The sequence below is a fragment of the Tubulanus polymorphus genome, chromosome 7 (genome assembly GCF_964204645.1).
Source record: "Tubulanus polymorphus chromosome 7, tnTubPoly1.2, whole genome shotgun sequence".
Taxonomy (NCBI): domain Eukaryota; kingdom Metazoa; phylum Nemertea; class Palaeonemertea; order Tubulaniformes; family Tubulanidae; genus Tubulanus; species Tubulanus polymorphus.
In genome coordinates this window covers 805086-825697 of record NC_134031.1, presented here as the reverse complement: position 1 = coordinate 825697, position 20612 = coordinate 805086, and the positions used below count along the sequence as shown (strand labels likewise).

General features: G+C 39.9%; 1 protein-coding gene and 1 non-coding gene across 2 annotated transcripts in view; one reads left to right on the top strand and one right to left on the bottom strand.

Annotated features, from left to right (window-relative positions):
- LOC141908411 (agrin-like) overlaps positions 1-20612 on the bottom strand; it is a 101550-nt gene that overhangs the window by 59662 nt on the left and 21276 nt on the right. Inside the window, exon 3 of the mRNA XM_074798454.1 lies at positions 4059-4094. Coding sequence (XP_074654555.1) covers positions 4059-4094 — 36 coding nt within the window. The remainder of the gene's footprint in view (positions 1-4058; positions 4095-20612) is intronic.
- Trnaf-gaa (transfer RNA phenylalanine (anticodon GAA)) lies at positions 4198-4270 on the top strand. The gene has a single exon. It is a non-coding gene; the product is annotated as a tRNA-Phe (tRNA).

The window sequence follows — 20612 nt, the reverse complement described above, 5'->3', positions numbered from 1 at the left end:
TTAAGAAATTCTGAATCGTCTTAGCGCAATACTCAAAAGTTCACCTCGTAATTTCCGTTTCCCGTCACAGTCACCTTTTTCAAAATTCCATTTTTCACCTGTTTCGTCGCAATATTTCAACGTTACGATTTATTGATGGCGATAATCGTTTATACAACGATCGTCAGGAGAGGACACTGACTCGCATTATTTCACTCAAACACGATATATTTAGAAAAGAAAACAATATCTTACAAGTTGAACAAGCGAAACCCATCGTTGATTATACATTTATTATCTTACGTTTCGAGGTTTTAATTAATACTCATCTCAGACAAAACGACAATGAAGCATTAATGATATAAACAGTATTCTCAAAAATATGGATGTTACCGCGGAAGGTTAAGAACAGGAACTGAGACAATCGCTGAAATACAGATAAGACAGCAGATACATAGACAAGGAATTTTTGGCAGATATGTTCGTATCAGTATTTAGATAAGAGTTAATTATGGGGGGGGGGCAGTATTTGTAGCGACATCTTACAATAGCGGAATCAGTATGAGATATTCCGGTCAGGTGACAGACTCCGAGACGTATTTATAGCTATATTATATCTATATCTGTATCTGTCATTTCGATGTTAAACGGAGCGAATTTCGCATCTCTTCACAATCGCATCTGACTATTTTACACTTACACCAGACATTATCGACACACTTGCATACATTGCCACCTTAGGCGATTTGCGAGGACATTTAAATATTTGTATACGCATTTTTGCTTTCCGAATAAAGATGAACGATTATAGAAACGATCATCGATACACTCTAACTCGACGGGGCCATAATTTTCCAAAGCCTGAGGAGATGGAAATTCAAGCGCTACTCAAGGGGATGCTTCACTTCTTATTTATAGAATCTGATTCTAAGGTTTGTGTAATTTCATTGATTCACTGATCATCCATCCAGCGCATATCATGTGTCTGTTTTACGTGTGACTTCAATCTTTAGTCGTATCTCGTAAAGATCTCACTCGTAAAGATCACAACAGATTGTTATGCAGTAGATGTAGCGAATTGTGTAGTACATCTCATTAATCAACGCGCACGTGTCACGTGACACGACGGCGTGTATTCAAACTGATTGAATTGCGATCATTTCGCTTTCATGAGTCGCATTGATAATAAACACATCCCACCAGGTCCTAATTGAGATATTTAAGTTTAAGCTCAGCGGATAACAGTTAAGCTAGTTTGAATTGCTGTCCTCATCGGAAATATGAAGCAATCATAAACTAATTCTAAAAATTAGAAACTGAACCTTCTTGGTTACTGCTTAAGACAGCGATGAATTGGCCCATGAATCAAAATACCACTAGAATTACTAGACCCTTGGTGTAACTTTCGATTCTCTGATGATAAAGTTTAGTCAAAATCTCCGAAACTTTCAGAATAAATCAAGTCAATTCGGATTTTGCGTCAAAACGCCATCTAAACAGAGTCCTGAATCTTCACTGCGGTTCTCAGATTCATTTGTATTCCGCACAAACATCTTCTTTTCTAGATTATCGTCTTGCCCATTTTTCCTAAGAGTCTCAGGCCTGTGCGGAGTGGGAGTTCGGGGGTAAGAGACTTACTCTTTAGACCCGATGTGTTCAGATTGCTCTTTAGACCCGATGTGTTCAGATTACTCTTTAGACCCGATCTGTTCAGATTACTCTTTAGACCCGATCTGTTCAGATTGCTCTTTAGATCCGATGTGTTCAGATTGCTCTTTAGATCCGATCTGTTCAGATTGCTCTTTAGACCCGATGTGTTCAGATTACTCTTTAGACCCGATCTGTTCAGATTACTCTTTAGACCCGATCTGTTCAGATTGCTCTTTAGATCCGATCTGTTCAGATTGCTCTTTAGACCCGATGTGTTCAGATTGCTCTTTAGACCCGATGTGTTCAGATTACTCTTTAGACCCGATCTGTTCAGATTACTCTTTAGACCCGATCTGTTCAGATTGCTCTTTAGATCCGATGTGTTCAGATTGCTCTTTAGATCCGATCTGTTCAGATTGCTCTTTAGACCCGATGTGTTCAGATTGCTCTTTAGACCCGATCTGTTCAGATTACTCTTTAGACCCGATGTGTTCAGATTGCTCTTTAGACCCGATCTGTTCAGATTGCTCTTTAGACCCGATGTGTTCAGATTGCTCTTTAGACCCGATGTGTTCAGATTACTCTTTAGACCCGATCTGTTCAGATTACTCTTTAGACCCGATCTGTTCAGATTGCTCTTTAGATCCGATGTGTTCAGATTGCTCTTTAGATCCGATCTGTTCAGATTGCTCTTTAGACCCGATGTGTTCAGATTACTCTTTAGACCCGATCTGTTCAGATTACTCTTTAGACCCGATCTGTTCAGATTGCTCTTTAGATCCGATCTGTTCAGATTGCTCTTTAGACCCGATGTGTTCAGATTGCTCTTTAGACCCGATGTGTTCAGATTACTCTTTAGACCCGATCTGTTCAGATTACTCTTTAGACCCGATCTGTTCAGATTGCTCTTTAGATCCGATGTGTTCAGATTGCTCTTTAGATCCGATCTGTTCAGATTGCTCTTTAGACCCGATGTGTTCAGATTGCTCTTTAGACCCGATCTGTTCAGATTGCTCTTTAGATCCGATCTGTTCAGATTGCTCTTTAGACCCGATGTGTTCAGATTGCTCTTTAGATCCGATCTGTTCAGATTGCTCTTTAGATCCGATCTGTTCAGATTGCTCTTTAGACCCGATGTGTTCAGATTACTCTTTAGACCCGATGTGTTCAGATTGCTCTTTAGACCCGATCTGTTCAGATTGCTCTTTAGACCCGATGTGTTCAGATTGCTCTTTAGATCCGATCTGTTCAGATTGCTCTTTAGACCCGATCTGTTCAGATTGCTCTTTAGACCCGATGTGTTCAGATTGCTCTTTAGATCCGATCTGTTCAGATTGCTCTTTAGATCCGATCTGTTCAGATTGCTCTTTAGATCCGATCTGTTCAGATTGCTCTTTAGATCCGATCTGTTCAGATTGCTCTTTAGATCCGATCTGTTCAGATTGCTCTTTAGACCCGATGTGTTCAGATTGCTCTTTAGACCCGATGTGTTCAGATTGCCCTTTAGACCCGATCTGTTCAGATTGCTCTTTAGATCCGATCTGTTCAGATTGCTCTTTAGACCCGATCTGTTCAGATTGCTCTTTAGATCCGATCTGTTCAGATTGCTCTTTAGACCCGATGTGTTCAGATTACTCTTTAGACCCGATGTGTTCAGATTACTCTTTAGACCCGATCTGTTCAGATTGCTGCTGACTAAAGAATTCACGTTATGCTGTTAGACTGAAACGGCACCATCTTGTATGGATTTCGTCTCATTTTTCATTCGCAGGAAAAAGCTCATTTTTTCACAAGTCAAGTAGCATTTCTTGTTAACTGTGATGTTTCAACCACGCTACTGTAGGAGGAAGGAGGGAAGGGTATTAGTCACTGTTTGTCGCTAGGAGCCGAATACTGTCGGCCGACCGACCTCATCTTATTGTTGAATAGTTCTATCTGTATCTATTTTCACCGGAGCTTGCTGCTCGTTGCCAAGGGAGTAAAAGTCAGTATCGCGAAACGTGGGATACGGATGATTGGTAATTTCATTCAGCTTCTGTAGAAGTTACAGTAACCTTTCACTAACAACACGTGGTCGATCACGCCTCACTGACCCGTTCAACTCTCATAGCAGAGATATATCTATTTACCAAACCGATACGATACACGTATATCTTATTGTGGTTATAATCAATGATGAAACTATCTAAAATCCGTGTTGTAGAAATGATATAAAATCGCACATTGTCTCCTTAAGCTACGCAGTTGTTTATTGAATGTTTCTAATGGTCATCATAAGGAATATCATGAAGATGATTATTAGGATATGTACATCAATTAAGATAGGACTAAAAGAATAGAAATGTCGGACTATTTTTTCATTCTTAATCATTGGATTTCAAATGATGTTATTGTTATAACGTAAATTAGGATTGAAATTAAACTCTTACCTTCAGTTGGAGGCGTCTTTGGAACAAAAGGTTGATCTGTAAATAGATAAGAAACCAAATGAATTCGTTAGATAAATGTTTCAATTTCTACTTCCAGCAGGGTTCGTCGACTCGAAACTAATCCGGCGATAAATCACCAGCCGAAATAGCTCAGTTGGGAGAGCGTTAGACTGAAGATCTAAAGGTCCCTGGTTCGATCCCGGGTTTCGGCAGGAATCTGTTTTTCATTTTCCTGAGTATACATTTTTTGATACGTATAATATACCTACTAGGGATTCTGAGGGTACCCACAGGACCAACTGGCACATTTAAAGACAATTTTACGACCTAAGCTTAGCCTAAGCTGGCCCTTGTATTTCTTCGGTATTTTTTCGAAATGAAACAAGTTTCGATGATTTCTTTTCTTCCGCCACGAAGTATAAAAGCAAATATAGTTAAAATACACAGACATTAATCCGCGCATCGTTCAACAACTAAATTTATGGTCTATCTAATTGTCGACGGTATTTGTATATGGGTTGTCTATTAGATTCTTCAATTATTTTCTCTTGAAGAATTTTCTCCAATGCAGTAATGTAATAAATCTACGAATTTTGACTTTCGATTATTTCCACTTAGAAATTACTGCAGTGATAAATCGCGTTTTAATAGAAATTAGTGTCTTCTCAGAAACAGCGAGAAACATCTTATCATGTGACAGTCACTGGCACCGGGCGAAACTCACGTTTTTCAATTCGGAATCCCCCGATTAATCCAACCCTTATGAATAAATATTCTATCTTAGTCGTTTGAACTCGAGAGATTTAATGCGTAAATCAGCTGGATTCGAAATTAATTCAGAACAATTCACTGTCACGCTATAAGCAGCAGTTTCTGCGGGTCTCAGGTTGAGTCGTTCTGTGAGAGGTAACGAGACGACGGAAGACACGCTATATTTATGTGTCATTTATCAAACTTTAATTCTTCATTTACGTACAGAAACTATCAGTTACTATCAGTAACGACGCGCTGCATTCATTGCTGGAACGCCACCGGGTAAAATGTAGATGATCTTTTGACGAGATACGCGGTTTTATAGTAGAGGAGATTCAGGCTGTAAAAACGGCTGTATACCTATTAAATCCTTGACTTTATCTCGTCTGACGCTACCGTGTAGAAAAACAGTAATCATCTGACTGAATGTCGAGAGAAATTTCACAACAGTGAATTTACGTCGGTGCCTCGTACAGGGAACAGTGGAGGAGAGGGAACGGTGGATGGATGCCTAGTATAGGGAACAGTGGAGGAGAGGGGACGGTGGATGGATGCCTAGTATAGGGAACAGTGGAGGAGAGGGAACGGTGGATGGATGCCTAGTATAGGGAACAATGGAGGAGAGGGAACGGTGGATGGCTGCCTAGTACGGTCTGAAATTCTCAATGATTACTAATCACACTCAATCATTCTAGGTCCAATCTCTACCAAAAAAGGTTTAACTCTTAAATCAAAATAATATCTTCATCAATTCATTTTAACTTAAATCGATATAAGGAAGAGTTAACATATTTTTATGAAACTTGGCCCTCAGATGCAATACTCCCCCGATCCCCGATGTCTACCGGTATGCCGGTACCGTCTCTCACCCCCCTCCCCACCCGTATTACCCTGATTACTCTACTGATCCCGTTTAAGCTTGCAATCACATTTCCCATTATCACACAGTGTGAATTGATGCCGACCAGTGATTGGTTCACATGAGATATCACTTTTCAAACCGATTTCCGGATTAATTCGGTAAACATGAATTCTGCTGTCATCGGTATTACTCTTATAACAACTACTAAATTGCCTCTGAATCCCTGTTAAACTAGGCCCGCTTTTTCTTCCGGTATCTACCCTTTAAAAAGCGCATCTCTCAACGTCGATGAAACGTGGTATCGTTTTTCTTGGTATTACAAAGTGGCATTGAATGACATTACTTTAGTTTTGCATTGTACATTACGTTAAGTCTAAGTTTGATATGGTACAGCGTGGTATGGTATGATTAAGTTGGTATGGTATTTGGTATGCGGTATGCTGTAGTGTGATGTGGTATGCAGTAGTATATCGATGGTGGTATATTGTGGTATATTATGGTATATTGTGGTATATTATGGTATATTGTGGTATATTGAGGTATATTGCGATATATCATGGTATATCAGGGTATATTGTAGTATATTATGCCTTATTGTTATATTAGAGTATATTATGCTATATTATGCTATATTGAGGTATATTGTGGTATGCAGTGGCATATTATGGTATATTGGTATATTATGCTTTATTGTGGTATATTGAGGTATATTGTGGTATGTTATGGTACATTATGGTATATTATGCTATATTGTGGTATATTGTGGGATATTGTATTAACGTCTAAGGTGTATAAATCATAAAGCAGTAATTGTAGAATTGTTACAGTTGTCAGAATTCGTCCCTCAGGTGGAATCGATTCATGGAAACTTCTGTCATTGTTTTCTATCGTTATAATTGATGAACGCATCATCAATCAGCATCATTGCAGCAGCAGCAGCAGCAGCAGCAGCAGCAGCAGCAGCAGCAGCAGCAGCAGCAGCAGCAGCAGCAGCAGCGGCAGCACCGGTGCTTGCTGTAACCTTATGATGCTGGATGACTTCCCTTACCACCAGTTGCCGGTGTTGCTTGAGATAAATAAGAAATGATACGCATGAAAAATGATCCAATTACAACAAAGCCGCTTCCACAACAAAAAGATAACCAAGATGAAAAAGATGCAAATGCATCCCTTGGAAAATGAGTATGAATGATAATAGAGATGATGATGGGATGCTGGCGGCTAGATTGAGTATCATATTATCACGCAGCTGCACGGGACGAACTGGTTCCTTGACTTTGCTCTAACCAGCCTCAGCTGCGGTGTAACACTATTGGAATCTACGACAAAAAAATTCATTAATATAATGTTTAAAGAAAAAGTTCATTTTTACGATATTCAAAATTTATCAATCTGTTTATTTGAATTTCTGTTTATTAAAAAAATAATAAATTAGAATATCTGTTTATTAAGATTTATAGGATTCGGTTTCATATTTGAGTAGTGGCTCAAGAGTTTATTCATTGAAGATTAATTTGTTCCAACTCAGTTAACTCTAACTCACAACTTGTCTGTCTAAACTGGGTCCACGGAACCTTTTTCTCAAGTTTATTGATTTGATACCAGCTTTACACGGCACCTGTTAACCGGATTTCTAAACTTATCGAAGAGTTGAAAATAAAGTCGAAATTTTCCGTGTGAAATGTGACACACTTCTAAATCGGATACGTTTTTAGAGAGACAGATTCTCCTCACTTCGAGGAGATAAACGCAGCGGCTTCTAAAAAGCACTTGAAAATTTGCGAGGGAAACTGAAGAAAAAATCGATTTGGAGAAATTGAGGATCCGCGGGTTATTTTATCGCTGAGTTCTGAGCGTGAAACTGGAGGAATTTAGACATGTTTTTGGTCGATGTCGCGTCGGTCACAAAAAAGCGTTCGTTACAAGTCGGAAATTCGTGTGCTAATTACCGAACGAAATCGACTCGATTACTGCCTCGGTGTCATCCGTAGCAGTAGCGCTTAACGAGATTTCAGGACTTGCATCGATCCCTCTCTCTCTCACTCAACGTCCTGTAAAACACAACGACAATTCACAGAGAATAACACGAGGAATATAAGAAAGAGAAGATCCCCCATTTTTCCTGCATTCCGAAAGAACAAGAAAATTAATTATACGTAAATAGATTATTTGAAGCCTTGGAAAAAATGTAGACTGCTGTTATAGCAATAGATTCAATGAAGTGTTGCTCAGAAAAATCCAGCATAGTCGCAATAGCTGAATTTAAAGGTTGTGAAAAGCGTAGTTCTAAAAAATGATATAGAAACTATTGCGTAGAATATCATCACTTTACAGTGACAAATAACCAGGGGCCCTTGGGCTCGAGTTAGAGCGTCTCTATTCGTTCAACTACAGAGTGAAAAAAATACGAAAAATATGAGAGGGATAGAAGTGACGCGATGGAGCTGGTGCTGCTCAGTATAGCCGGAGCAGAGTCATGAATATCAACTTGATTTGTGATCCGTTCGTATATGAATAACATACAAATGACCGCGTCGCATATTTGAATGCGTGGATAGAAACAGCAGGCGACGATGATCGATTCGAGATTGATAAAAACAACTACAACCAGTAACAACGGATTTACAAATTCAGAGACGGAATTCAGGAGAGACCGTCGAAGGCTCTGGATAGAAGATTTAGAACGCTGTGGCTGCACGGCCCTAGTGGGAATAATATTACATTTTCTTTCCACTGGCGGCAATTCTCTCAATCTAATATTGCTCTCGCTCAAAAAATCGTGTATATTTTAACGCGGTACAAAATCTCGTACACATTTCATAATCCACTGGGGCCAGTTATACAGTCATGGCTGAGATTTTAGACCAGTCTAAGGCCATCTTAATTCTATAGGCAACTTAACAACTTCATAAGACCGGTGTATGCTTATTTTGGTTCCATAGACATTAAATCAAACAACTTTCCGTCCAAAGTTAACCCATGTTCGCGATCGTTATCTCAGTGATAATCGGACGCTAGATTCAAGATGGCGATAAATTCCAGACTATCAGAGACATCCAACACTTAGCTCTCAGATATTATCTAAATTGCAGTCATTTCTTTTTACTAGATTGCGGCTTCTTATTTATGCGTTGGAATTTCTGAATCTTAAGTTAAATCAAACGTTTGTTAAGTGGGAGATATTTTAACTCGTAAATAATGGAGATTTTTTCGAGTACGTTGTATTTGTCAAACAGAAATGTTTAAGAGTTTCTAGTGAAAAAAAAATTGTTTTTCTCGAGTAAGAGGTCACAAGCCGGAAGTACTCAACCATACATATGGCGACGTATAATACTTCACTCGCCATCGCTTCCCGCGCAACCGTAATAATTTAATAGGTCACGTGCAGACCGGCACGTGACCTTATCCGAGATCATCAGAAATTACAAATTGCTGAGACGAAACGCGATGAGACGCAAAAACTCTGCGGATAATACTTAACCGCGTGGAGCCTCGGCGACTAATGAGTACAGAATCACAATTGTGGGATTTGAATTGTCCTTAATTGGTGACGACCACGGAGTACTCATAAACGAGATATCAGACAGTAATAAATGTATCGCAATTATCCTGAAATATTGAAGGTTTCTTTTTCCGGCAAGAGGAGACGTCGTTTTACTGTCCGCTAGAATGGGTGAACTGATAATTGGACGCAGTATCATTTCACATAGTGTCGGCCATCTTAGAAGAGCTAGCTAAAGCGACCAGGTGCTCAATCACGTGGTTCGGTATTTTCAGACTATAGTTCTGGGCCCAGTTTCATGAAAAAGTTTAAGCCTAAAACGGTTGAGTTTGAATTGCTGTCCTCATTGAAAACATGAAGTAATTACAATGGTAATTACACCAAAAATTTGAGTCTAACCTTTTTGTGAAACAGGGCCCTGGACCTATTTCCTCAGCGAGTACGATTTGTCTCTGTGAGTAAAAGTTGTTTCATTTTCAATGATTTAACTCTGAGCCAAATTTTCGTTGCGAACTGTTGAACTGGATCTGGGATGACTAACCGACATTGATTCTAGAGTAATAATTATTTCATGTTAAATGTGTTGATTATTGAGTCCAACTATTAACTCACAACTGAAGTGAACTGTATACGTGGTTAACTAACCGCGACATTCGGTTTCACTTAGTTCGCAAATAGTCGACTAGGAAAGCGAAGTTTACCCTGGCAGTCTGGGATTCCACGAGACAGAATACATCAAATAAACCTGATGTACCGAGCTTTCCGTCGAACCAAAAACAAACATTATCTCGAGTTCGTTAAGTTTTCATCATCTAAAAACCATGTAATTTACATTAGTGGAACGTCGATTAAATGTCAGTATAGATAGATGTGTGTGTTTGCTGTAAGGGCAGCGAACTGCGCGGTCAAACGAGCATTAAACTGTTAATGATGTTTTACCGGTGTAAAGACGTTTAACATGTCTTGCCACTTGAACACGAGACGGACCGGGAGAGAACGCATTAACTGCGCACTGACCTCGGGGTCGTGTTAACAACATGATCGACTCATTAGTCAATTTGTCCTCGAACATGACGTGTTATCAACATTACCAGTGATCCCTAATAGATTCACTAGACACCGCGGATACGAATGGCTTCTGCGTCCCACACTAAGTCATCAACAGCAGCAGCGGCAGTATCCCAAACAACAGGATCAGCAACAGCAGTAGCACCATCACCACCCCCACCTCCACCACCACAACTTCCAGCAGCAGTAGCACCACCACTTCCAGCAGCAGCAGCAGCGGCAGCAGCAGCAGCAGCAGCAGCAGCAGTATTCCCAACAACAGGATCAGCAACAGCAACAGCAGCAGCAGCAACAGTATCCCCAACAACAGGATCAGCACAGCAACAGCAGAAGCAGCAGCAGCACAATCACCATCAACCCTGTTTTACATCAGACACTAAGGTTCTTGGTGAAGCATGTAGATGCCTCTGCCACTGCGTATTGTAAAGTGAATGAAATTTTCCAGAATAAACCACCACAGCAATAATTCTAACCATATGACCATTTTACTATCGTACTTTTGTAGACAATTATAAGATAGATTCATCTTATAATCAATCATCCGTATAAACAGAGGATTTTGACAAGAGTCATTTGCAGTATATTTAGATAACATAATGTTGTGTTGTTTAATGGTGTCCTCGTCCGGTAAGACGTCGAGTCATCTTTCGTCACTCTTTCTACCGGCTTCCATATTGCGTGTATTTAATTACCGATTGTGATGAGAAGCCTCTGTACCCGGGGAAGCTGAGTGTTAACCTTGATGTCGGTTTAGTCTGACGCGACAGCTCTTAAGAGAAATAATCCCGAATCACGCGAAGGGCTTGTCGGAAAGTCACAACACCACAACACCACAACACGTCAACTGTCTGTCTGTGAATTGATAGGTTACTTCTAATGACGTTAATAGATTTATCGAAAGTCAACGTGTGATTTTTGGCGTTATTTCTGATATTCCAGAGAGATCTTTTAGTCCTGAACGAGATAAATTCACTGGCAAAAATTGTGCGAGGAATAATTTTATAAGTTTTCTTGTCATTGCGTCTGATGATTGCTGTACGCGTCTGATGATGGCTGTATGCGCCTGGTGATGGCTGTATGTGCCTGGTGATGGCTGTACGCGTCTGATGATGGCTGTACGCGTCTGATGATGGCTGTATGCGTCTGTTGATGGCTATTCCGTCAATGGCCGAAACTTTGTGGTTTCAATTTGATAAACTTTCGGGACTATTTTTCCATAGATTTTCAGTGTGAGGTATTTTTCATTCATCACTAGTCATTAGATCAACATTTTATTCTTCTGCATTTCTGAGAGACGGGAAATCTAGCGGGGGTCGGCTCAACACGCTTTATGTGAAAAATCAAAAGGTTTTCATCAAAGCGCCACAAAGCGCCACGCTGCTGGCGACGGGAAAAATGATTACTGAGTTTTGAAGAGGACTCATTTCCTACTGGTAATTACAATAACCAGTCAACTGGAAAATCAGTAATACATTCTGAATGAACAACCGTGTTGTACAAACGAGAAAGTAACCACAGGTGAATATCAATTCAGTAGACAACAGAGGGAGAGATGGGGAGTGAGAGGGGAGAGAGAGGGGGGAGAGGGAGAGGGGAGGGAGAGGGGAGAGGGGAGAGAGAGGGGAGAGGGACAAGAGAGGGGACGGGGAGTGAGGGGGAAGAGGGGAGAGAGAGGGGAGAGGAGGAGACGGAGAGAGGGGCGGGGAGAGAGAGGGGGAGAAGGTAGAGAGAGGGGAGAGGGACAAGAGAGGGGAGAGGGAGGGGAGTGGAGGAGATGGGGAGAGAGAGAAAGAGGGGAGAGAGAGAGAGAGGTGGAGAGAGAGAAAGAGGGGAGAGGGAGAGACGGTAGTGTGAATCAAGCTCTGTTCCCAGTTCAAGTTCCTGAATGAACTAAGATTAGAGTGTAGAGAGAGAGTGAACTAATTATTATGCAAATCGCAACGTTCGCTCAGCCAATGAAAAGGCGGTTAATTGCGACCTTGCCCTACAACGATTGTCCAGCCTTGATATCGTTATAATAAAGTTCAAATGTAAAGAATTAATATCAACATAACGCTAATGTTTAGAAAAATAGATTGTGTAGATGTAACATGTACCTCTGACGACTGCGTGGGGTGGTTGGTACTGGTAAGACTATGATCGGTATGGTTGTAAGATGATAAGTGTTTATCTTTTAGATTTGGTTACTTCGTAAAGGTAAACACGATATAAACGCGTTGATCTGATAATCGCATGTAACAGCACGGGTATGTATTACATAACATCTCAATACAATCCACACATACCACTAAATGTTAAATATCCACTTAATAAACTATTCGTAACAATCTATATTCTGTGTCTATCTCAAGTTGGTTTGAACGAATTTCGGGTGCAAAAACTCAGTCAGTTTCGCTAGCAAATAATCTGTTGAAATGACCAGCACAGATGGGATGTTCGGACTACTATGAAAAGATAAACCACTGAATCGCTGAATTTTAGCATAATTAGCAGTTTTTTTCCCAATTTCACTCATTGTGTCGAGTTTTTTTCTGTATCCGATTAGAAATTTAGGCACAATTTTTTAACCATTTCTATTGAAATGAACACAAACAGTTTTTAACACTCCCAAAGATTACAACTGAAAAATTTCAATGCTCCAAAATAGCGATTGAATTTCAGAATAAAGAATAAAGCGATGAATTGAAGAATTTTCTCGTTCATCTTGTTCTAAAATCCTGATGTGTCGCTGATACTTAGCACTTTAACGTAATTGACTGTCTAAAAATAGCCTAAAAATAATCCGTTCAGTAAATAAGCTTTAGCTGTCTCGTAAACTAATCTCATAATTAATTATCTTTCGTTTCCTTTTTTCAGTGCTACACGACGAAACCGATATAGGTTCAGATTTTCAGACTTGAATTTAAACACAGTTCATGGTTTAGGTATTAAACTCTCTTTGAATTTGAATAAGTTGATGTGTTAGAATATGTTTCAACGATAAGAGAGGTGTTTAACGATAGCTACGGAGCTGATTCCAGAGCTTCGTAAGTGACTAACCCAGGTAAGCTACCCAACTCTAGATACAGGTAAGTTACAGAACCCAAAGTATCGAGCGTAACAAACCACATACAGATTTCAGTACGCTCGCGCGATGTCGTATTCATATCGAAGCGAAACTTCTCGCTACAGATAAGACGATATTGCGGGATTCGAAACCATGAAATTGATGGCTAAATCTCCCCGTAATGTTTCTCGTGGTTAAACTAATATGTATTCTGATTTATCCGCTGGTCGTGGGCCTAAATATATTATCCGAAATTCCGCTAACGAAATTACGAGATTTCTTTCATATATAAGAATAATAACTGTGCAGCGATAGCCGGCAATAAATCAATGGTACAAGTGACCGCTGACCGCGGATATATCAATAAAAAACAACTTCTTCGTATTTTCCGATTTGTGGCAATTAGTGGTGATTTTGTCATCAATCATGTCGACGATAGTGACACAAGCCGACAACTGAACTACGAACCCTGAAACTAACCAATTGAACTCATAACTTCCCGACTGTTACATCTACCATTCAAACCACCAGACGTCACTTATTGTCTAGAATATATTCAGCAATTATTTCTCAGCCTGTAGTGGTTTATATATTTTTAAGCTCCTGGTTGATAAAGTTAGAAGGTATATTTTTTCACGCCGAAGCTTTGCTGTAGGTATGTATATTTTCAGTTAACGGATGTTAAGGGTAACTGTTGTAGTGAGAAGTCACTCATTAATTCATAGATAAAATACAGCGAGAATCCCTCAGATAAACCAACTATTCATTTTACATACCATGAAATAGCACAAGCACCCCCCAACCACCCCCTCCCCCAACCACCCCCTCCCCGACCACTCCATCTCAGCAACTACGATACCATCATTCAGACGTGATGTATACTTGATTTTTATATCGAATGCAATCATTGGATGAAAATGGATTTGGAAATTTATCGACAGGTAGACAGCAACCTCCCTTAAAAATTATGTCATCCTTTCGATCAGCAGTTACAGTTCAGGAATCAGTTCCACAGTTCAGGAATCAGTTCCACTGTTCAGGAATCAGTTCCACAGTTCAGAAATCAGTTCTACAGTTCAGGAATCAGTTCCACAGTTCAGGAATCAGTTCCACAGTTCAGAAATCAGTTCTACAGTTCAGGAATCAGTTCCACTGTTCAGGAATCAGTTCCACAGTTCAGAAATCAGTTCTACAGTTCAGGAATCAGTTCCACTGTTCAGGAATCAGTTCCACAGTTCAGAAATCAGTTCTACAGTTCAGGAATCAGTTCCACAGTTCAGAAATCAGTTCTACAGTTCAGGAATCAGTTCCACAGTTCAGGAATCAGTTCCACAGTTCAGAAATCAGTTCTACAGTTCAGGAATCAGTTCCACAGTTCAGGAATCAGTTCCACAGTTCAGAAATCAGTTCTACAGTTCAGGAATCAGTTCCACTGTTCAGGAATCAGTTCCACAGTTCAGGAATCAGTTCCACAGTTCAGAAATCAGTTCTACAGTTCAGGAATCAGTTCCACAGTTCAGAAATCAGTTCTACAGTTCAGGAATCAGTTCCACAGTTCAGGAATCAGTTCCACAGTTCAGAAATCAGTTCTACAGTTCAGGAATCAGTTCCACTGTTCAGGAATCAGTTCCACAGTTCAGGAATCAGTTCCACAGTTCAGAAATCAGTTCTACAGTTCAGGAATCAGTTCCACAGTTCAGGAATCAGTTCCACAGTTCAGAAATCAGTTCTACAGTTCAGGAATCAGTTCCACTGTTCAGGAATCAGTTCCACAGTTCAGGAATCAGTTCTACAGTTCAGGAATCAGTTCCACTGTTCAGGAATCAGTTCCACACTTTAGGAATTAGTTCCACAGTTCAGGAATTAGTTCCATAGTTCCGCAGTTGTCTCGTTAAGTATGGTTATACTGTGGAATTGAGTCCCGGATATTAATGAATTTTCGCTTAGACTTCATTAATAAAGACATCATAGATTTTCATTGTTCGGGTATTTTAGTCGATGACACTGGATCAGTGACGAACAATGGATTCTCTTTCTAATGAAGCGTGTATATAGTCTGTGAACACTCCTCTCTCTCTCTCTCTTCATCGATTAAATCAGGACAAGTTTTATGAGATTTTCCTGGAAAAATTTACTGTCCTTATAAAACACGAATTACTGTACTATAATATGTCTCCGGTACGGAATGAAATATCCGCTGTCTGCTTTTACCAAAACCCACACACACGCAATATATACCGTGATACGGCTTCATAATTTCCTCTCACCCTCAACTCTTTGATTCTAAGCTATTCGTATGCGATAGGAATTAATAATACACGTTTCTGATTCTATTGCACTTCTAAGGTTGAATCAAATATCGTTAATGAAACCACGATGAGGATCGTTGATACCGTGATCCGTGATACCGTGATACCGTGATACCGTGATACCGTGATACCGTGATCCGTGATACCGTGATACCGTGATACCGTGATCCGTGATCCGTGATACCGTGATCCGTGATACCGTGATACCGTGATCCGTGATCCCGTGATACCGTGATACCGTGATCCGTGGTACCGTGATCCGTGATACCGTGATCCGTGATACCGTGATACCGTGATACCGCAAGTTATACTCACAGAATTCAATATTAACAATCATACATTTTATAATAATCTTATAATAATATATTTTATGTATATAGAAATGATTTAACCAAACTATCATTACAACATATCCGTGAGATATCCGCTGTTGACCGGATAGTTAGAGAATCTGTGCTTTCAGTAAAATTACTGATATCCCTCTCCCCCACACAGTAAATATAGTCACACCTTACGAATGTAAGTAGTGTTAATAATTCAACGAAATAAATTGATTGCAAAGAAATACAAACAATATTCACTAGATCCAACATCATTGACTGCGGTGGTGAGGCCTACTATCTTTATGTTGGGTGTAATTCGCTCGAAGAAAGAGACTCCTAACATTAACCCGTGACGTCATGCGGTCTATAGAGTCCGTGAACGTGACATCATGTGTTGTTTGTGATTTGCCCATACGAAACAACAACAGATGATATGAATGGTCATTCATGAACTCCGGGAGTCTCTGTTCATGCAAAGAGTAGAATATGGCGTCAGTAAGTACGTGAAAAAACCCGTGGCCATTCTTGCCTTGGCCATTTTTTCCTACATTCGAAAAAAAAACAGGACTGCACGACCTCTATTGGCCGTCAAGTGACTAGTTACAATATTATCGACGTCCAAATATGGAAGACAATACTTCAGTGAGAATATACAGCATTTTAAACTGGCTGGAAAACCAGAAACGATATTATGTCACGGCGCCTTTTGAAACGGCAGTGAAATGCAGTTTGCGTGATGCTTTGAGAACCGAATAAAATTGACCTTTCGGGCGTGTGAGGAAGCAATTTCTGCCCATTGCGTGTTATGTCATCCTAAACAGCAGCCGATAGCATCTCTCGCCAGCACGTTCGCTAATTTCAGACCAAATTTAGCTGACACGAAGACTTATCATCGTCGGAGCAATTTATCTTACTGATAAGACCGGATAATACTGGTATAATTTGTAATTTCGGCCCAGGCGACGGTGATAAGATTGTAGCCCCGAAGATGTTCATTAGAAACGGGAGCTGACAGGTGTGATCACGTGATCTCGTCGCTTATCGAATCAAAAAAGATTCGCAGACGAAAACACAACTTAGAGCTAGAGAATAGAAATAGAGGCGCAGTGTACAGTAAAATCCTCAACAGCTCCAGATCGCTTTAGATTCAAAAACCAAATACCGAAATCTTGAAAATGGTCTTAATTCTTAAGCCTTGCCATAAGTTGTTAGATTTTAGAAGAAAAATGGTATTTGGACTGGTCTTGCGTTGTTAGATTGGGTATAGAACCAAAAATTAGTCTTAGACTGGTCTTGAGTTATTAGATTGACTATCTAGCTTATAGACTGAACTAAAAGCTTTCTTGACCGTACAACTGGTCGACTTGGCTTATCTCGGTACTATGGGTACTAGATGAACCAATCTAACACGTCGGTATCATTAGTCAAGGTAGAATGAACCTACCGCCTTCTCGCAGCGACGCAGTTGCGTTTCGTTGCACACACACACACACACAAAAAAAATCGAATTTTCACCAGAAAAAGGACGAATCACTTAGTAATGTACAACACGTTGTGATAGTCCATTAAGTTGACATGGACGTTGTATCGCGTCGAGTGGTCATTTAACCGCTACAGATAGGTATAAATAGTCACCGTACTCAAACTGTTCTCCTTGCGGAGTTTGTTTCACCGCGATAAACCTACTACATGTTTATCATTGTTATTGTCATGGGTAGAATTTTCATTTACTATCGCTTCTTACTAAAGACGACACACAGTCAGTCTATCTCACAGGAGCTCGAACAGTGGCGGTCAATGTCTACATTCCCCCAGAATACATAGCGATCCGTTAATTCCAGTAGACATCATTAATTGAATGCCGCATTCTGTCAAATTAAGCAATTTATTGTGGAAACATTCTTCATTTTTAAAAGCTTACGGTAATGCTCAGGACACGATTGCCAGCTAGATGATACTGTAATAAATTTTATCTTAAAATATAACTTAGATAATACAAATAAACGCCTGGCAAAAGGAATGTCTGTTGTACAGAGCCCTGGGGCCAGTTGCTCAAAAATGTGTTACAGTTAACCAGTGGATAGTTGACATAGTGACAATTAAAGGTTTATGGTATCTATCCGTTGATTATCTTTGACCACCATTTGAGCAACTGCAACCCCTTGGCCTGGTTTCATAGATGTGGAAGCAAAATAATCCCTGGGAACATTTTGAAATTTGTCAGTTATAACCATGGTTTCTCATTGTTACTATGGTGGTTGTCACCCAGATTGAGGATTTAACCCTAGGGATAACTTTGATACTCAGTCTATGAAACCGGGCCCAGGTGTTTACAAAACAGGTAGGATTTCTTCATGTTTTCGATCGCTGACCAAAAATACCAAAGCTCAAACTCTTAAGAGAATTCTTCAGCTCTGAGGTCTTAGCGTGAGTTGAATTCAAATACACATGGACTAACCAAAAAAAAAGGTCTGCACGATATATAGTGACATACGGCGTGGTAAGGATTGCGGACATGAGTTCAGAAAAACAACTACGCGTTTGAAAAATAGCCAACCTCGCTTATCACAGCAGCAATGAGGCATAGAGTATTGGAAGTGGTTTATATCAGCTTCATTTCAGCGAAAACCAATTGGCTAAACGTATTACATGTAGCTGATAAAACTGCTGAGATAGAAAATAAGTGCATCAAAGCTGCGACCATCTGTGGCCGATTTACATGCGGCCAAAACCGGTCACTTTTTTACTGATATACGCGATATTTCTGTTAATTCAATGTGATCTAATAATAAATGAAAAATGGCAATTAATACATCCTTATCACTGACACGACAACGACAGCGACAGGAAAAATATTGGCGCTATCAATTCCGTTCTTTCACCAACGAATTTTGAAATACTGTTTTAAGAGACTGATATTGTTACCATGAAACGTGCCATGATTTCGTAGGGCAAATTGTTCTTTTTTCTGTGATTTATTTTTGAGAAATAGAAGACGCTCGTTGACAGTCCTTGAAATCAGTACTGAACTGGTACCAGACCGGGGCATTTTGAGTTTCTCGGGGTCACGTTAAGGTCCTATAGGTATGTATTCCAATATTTAAGCGAAATACCACAGAAAAACAAATCTTATTAATCAATAAATGGACTGTAGACTTATTCATACATTCACTATAATTTCAGTTTCAGCCATTTCGATGTTACCACGTAGGTCTAGATGATGCGTATTCGAGTGGCATTTTCTCCAGTGTTTGTACAATGTTAATTGATCGGACGCTTGGTTTAATACGGGGTGTAATCCCCCGCTATCCGACATCCATCGCGATGCCATTATCCGAACAACAGGAATCTGTCGTCTGCACACAGGTCGTAACCAACGGCGATCAACGGTTAACATTGTTACCACTCAACGGATCCATTGTTACCCAATTACCCATCATTCTTCAATAAATATATAATGCATTATGGGACCGGTAGGCACCGCACGCTTTATGACGATACGTAGAAGAACAAAGATTTCGGATAAACAGTGGTACAATAATTGGAAACCTTTCCACAATATTGATTGACAATAGATTTGTTTATATACGAGGTTGATATATGAGGTAATTGATGAATGGTTCAGTTTGACGGGGGGGGGGGTGTCTGGAGTCGAAACGAAACTCTGAAACAGAGTCCATGGTGAAACTGAGGGGTATCTGCGAGCACTCTCCGGGGAAAACACCTACTTCATATAAACGTCACCATAATGGATTTTCATCAGATTCCAAAATAGTTACCTTAATATAAAGTATATAGTGGTTTTTGGAAAGAAAATTTACGCCATTGATAGGATTTTGGGCGACTGCAGGACTTTTTTATTCGATACTATTTTTAAGGGAGATGGCGTTGTTTATGGGAGTGGGAGTGAGTAAACAGCGGTGGAGCACGTTCTAATGTTGATTTGTTCTATTACTTACCTGTTTTATCGGAAGGCTTTTCAATTATTGCTCGAATGGTCGGTCTGAGGATAATTCCATTTTCAGTTGGAGTTAACATTGTTGTTGTTATTGTTTTATTTTGCGGCGGAACGTAATGTAAATATTGCGAATAAACGAGAATCATAACGACGGCTAAACTGCACCAGAACAGAGCGAACAGAACGCACAGAATCGCCAGTAAATTCCTGCGTATAAATCGTTTTATCGACCTCAAACATAGCGCTGATTTACTAGGCGGTTCTGTAAATAATGAAGTTTTAGTGGACCCCGATTGAGGTGAATACACATAAACTTGATTCATCTTTGGCATTTTTCGCATTCACGATTTTTTCTCAGACAGCCCGAACTGCGGCTTCGATCACTGTAACTCTACCAGCATTTCAGCGTATGTGAAATCACTACAATTTTAGGAGGACTGTCATTTTAGTGTCTCAACGCTGTTTTGACATTTTCATCCGATACTCGATGTCTTCCACTGATTACACGACGTTACGTGATATCCATCATATAATGATTAATCAGTTATATTTCCGATGTATTTTACACAGACACAAACAGTCTGCGCTTCAATCTATCCGGTTAATACCGTCCTGAAATCCGACACAATCCTCATTGCGCAACTTCGCTACTCCTTCGCTTAGACACTGTACGAATTTCAAATTAGTCTTATCAGAAACTTATCACACGACAAACGTCAGAATTCGGTCTTAT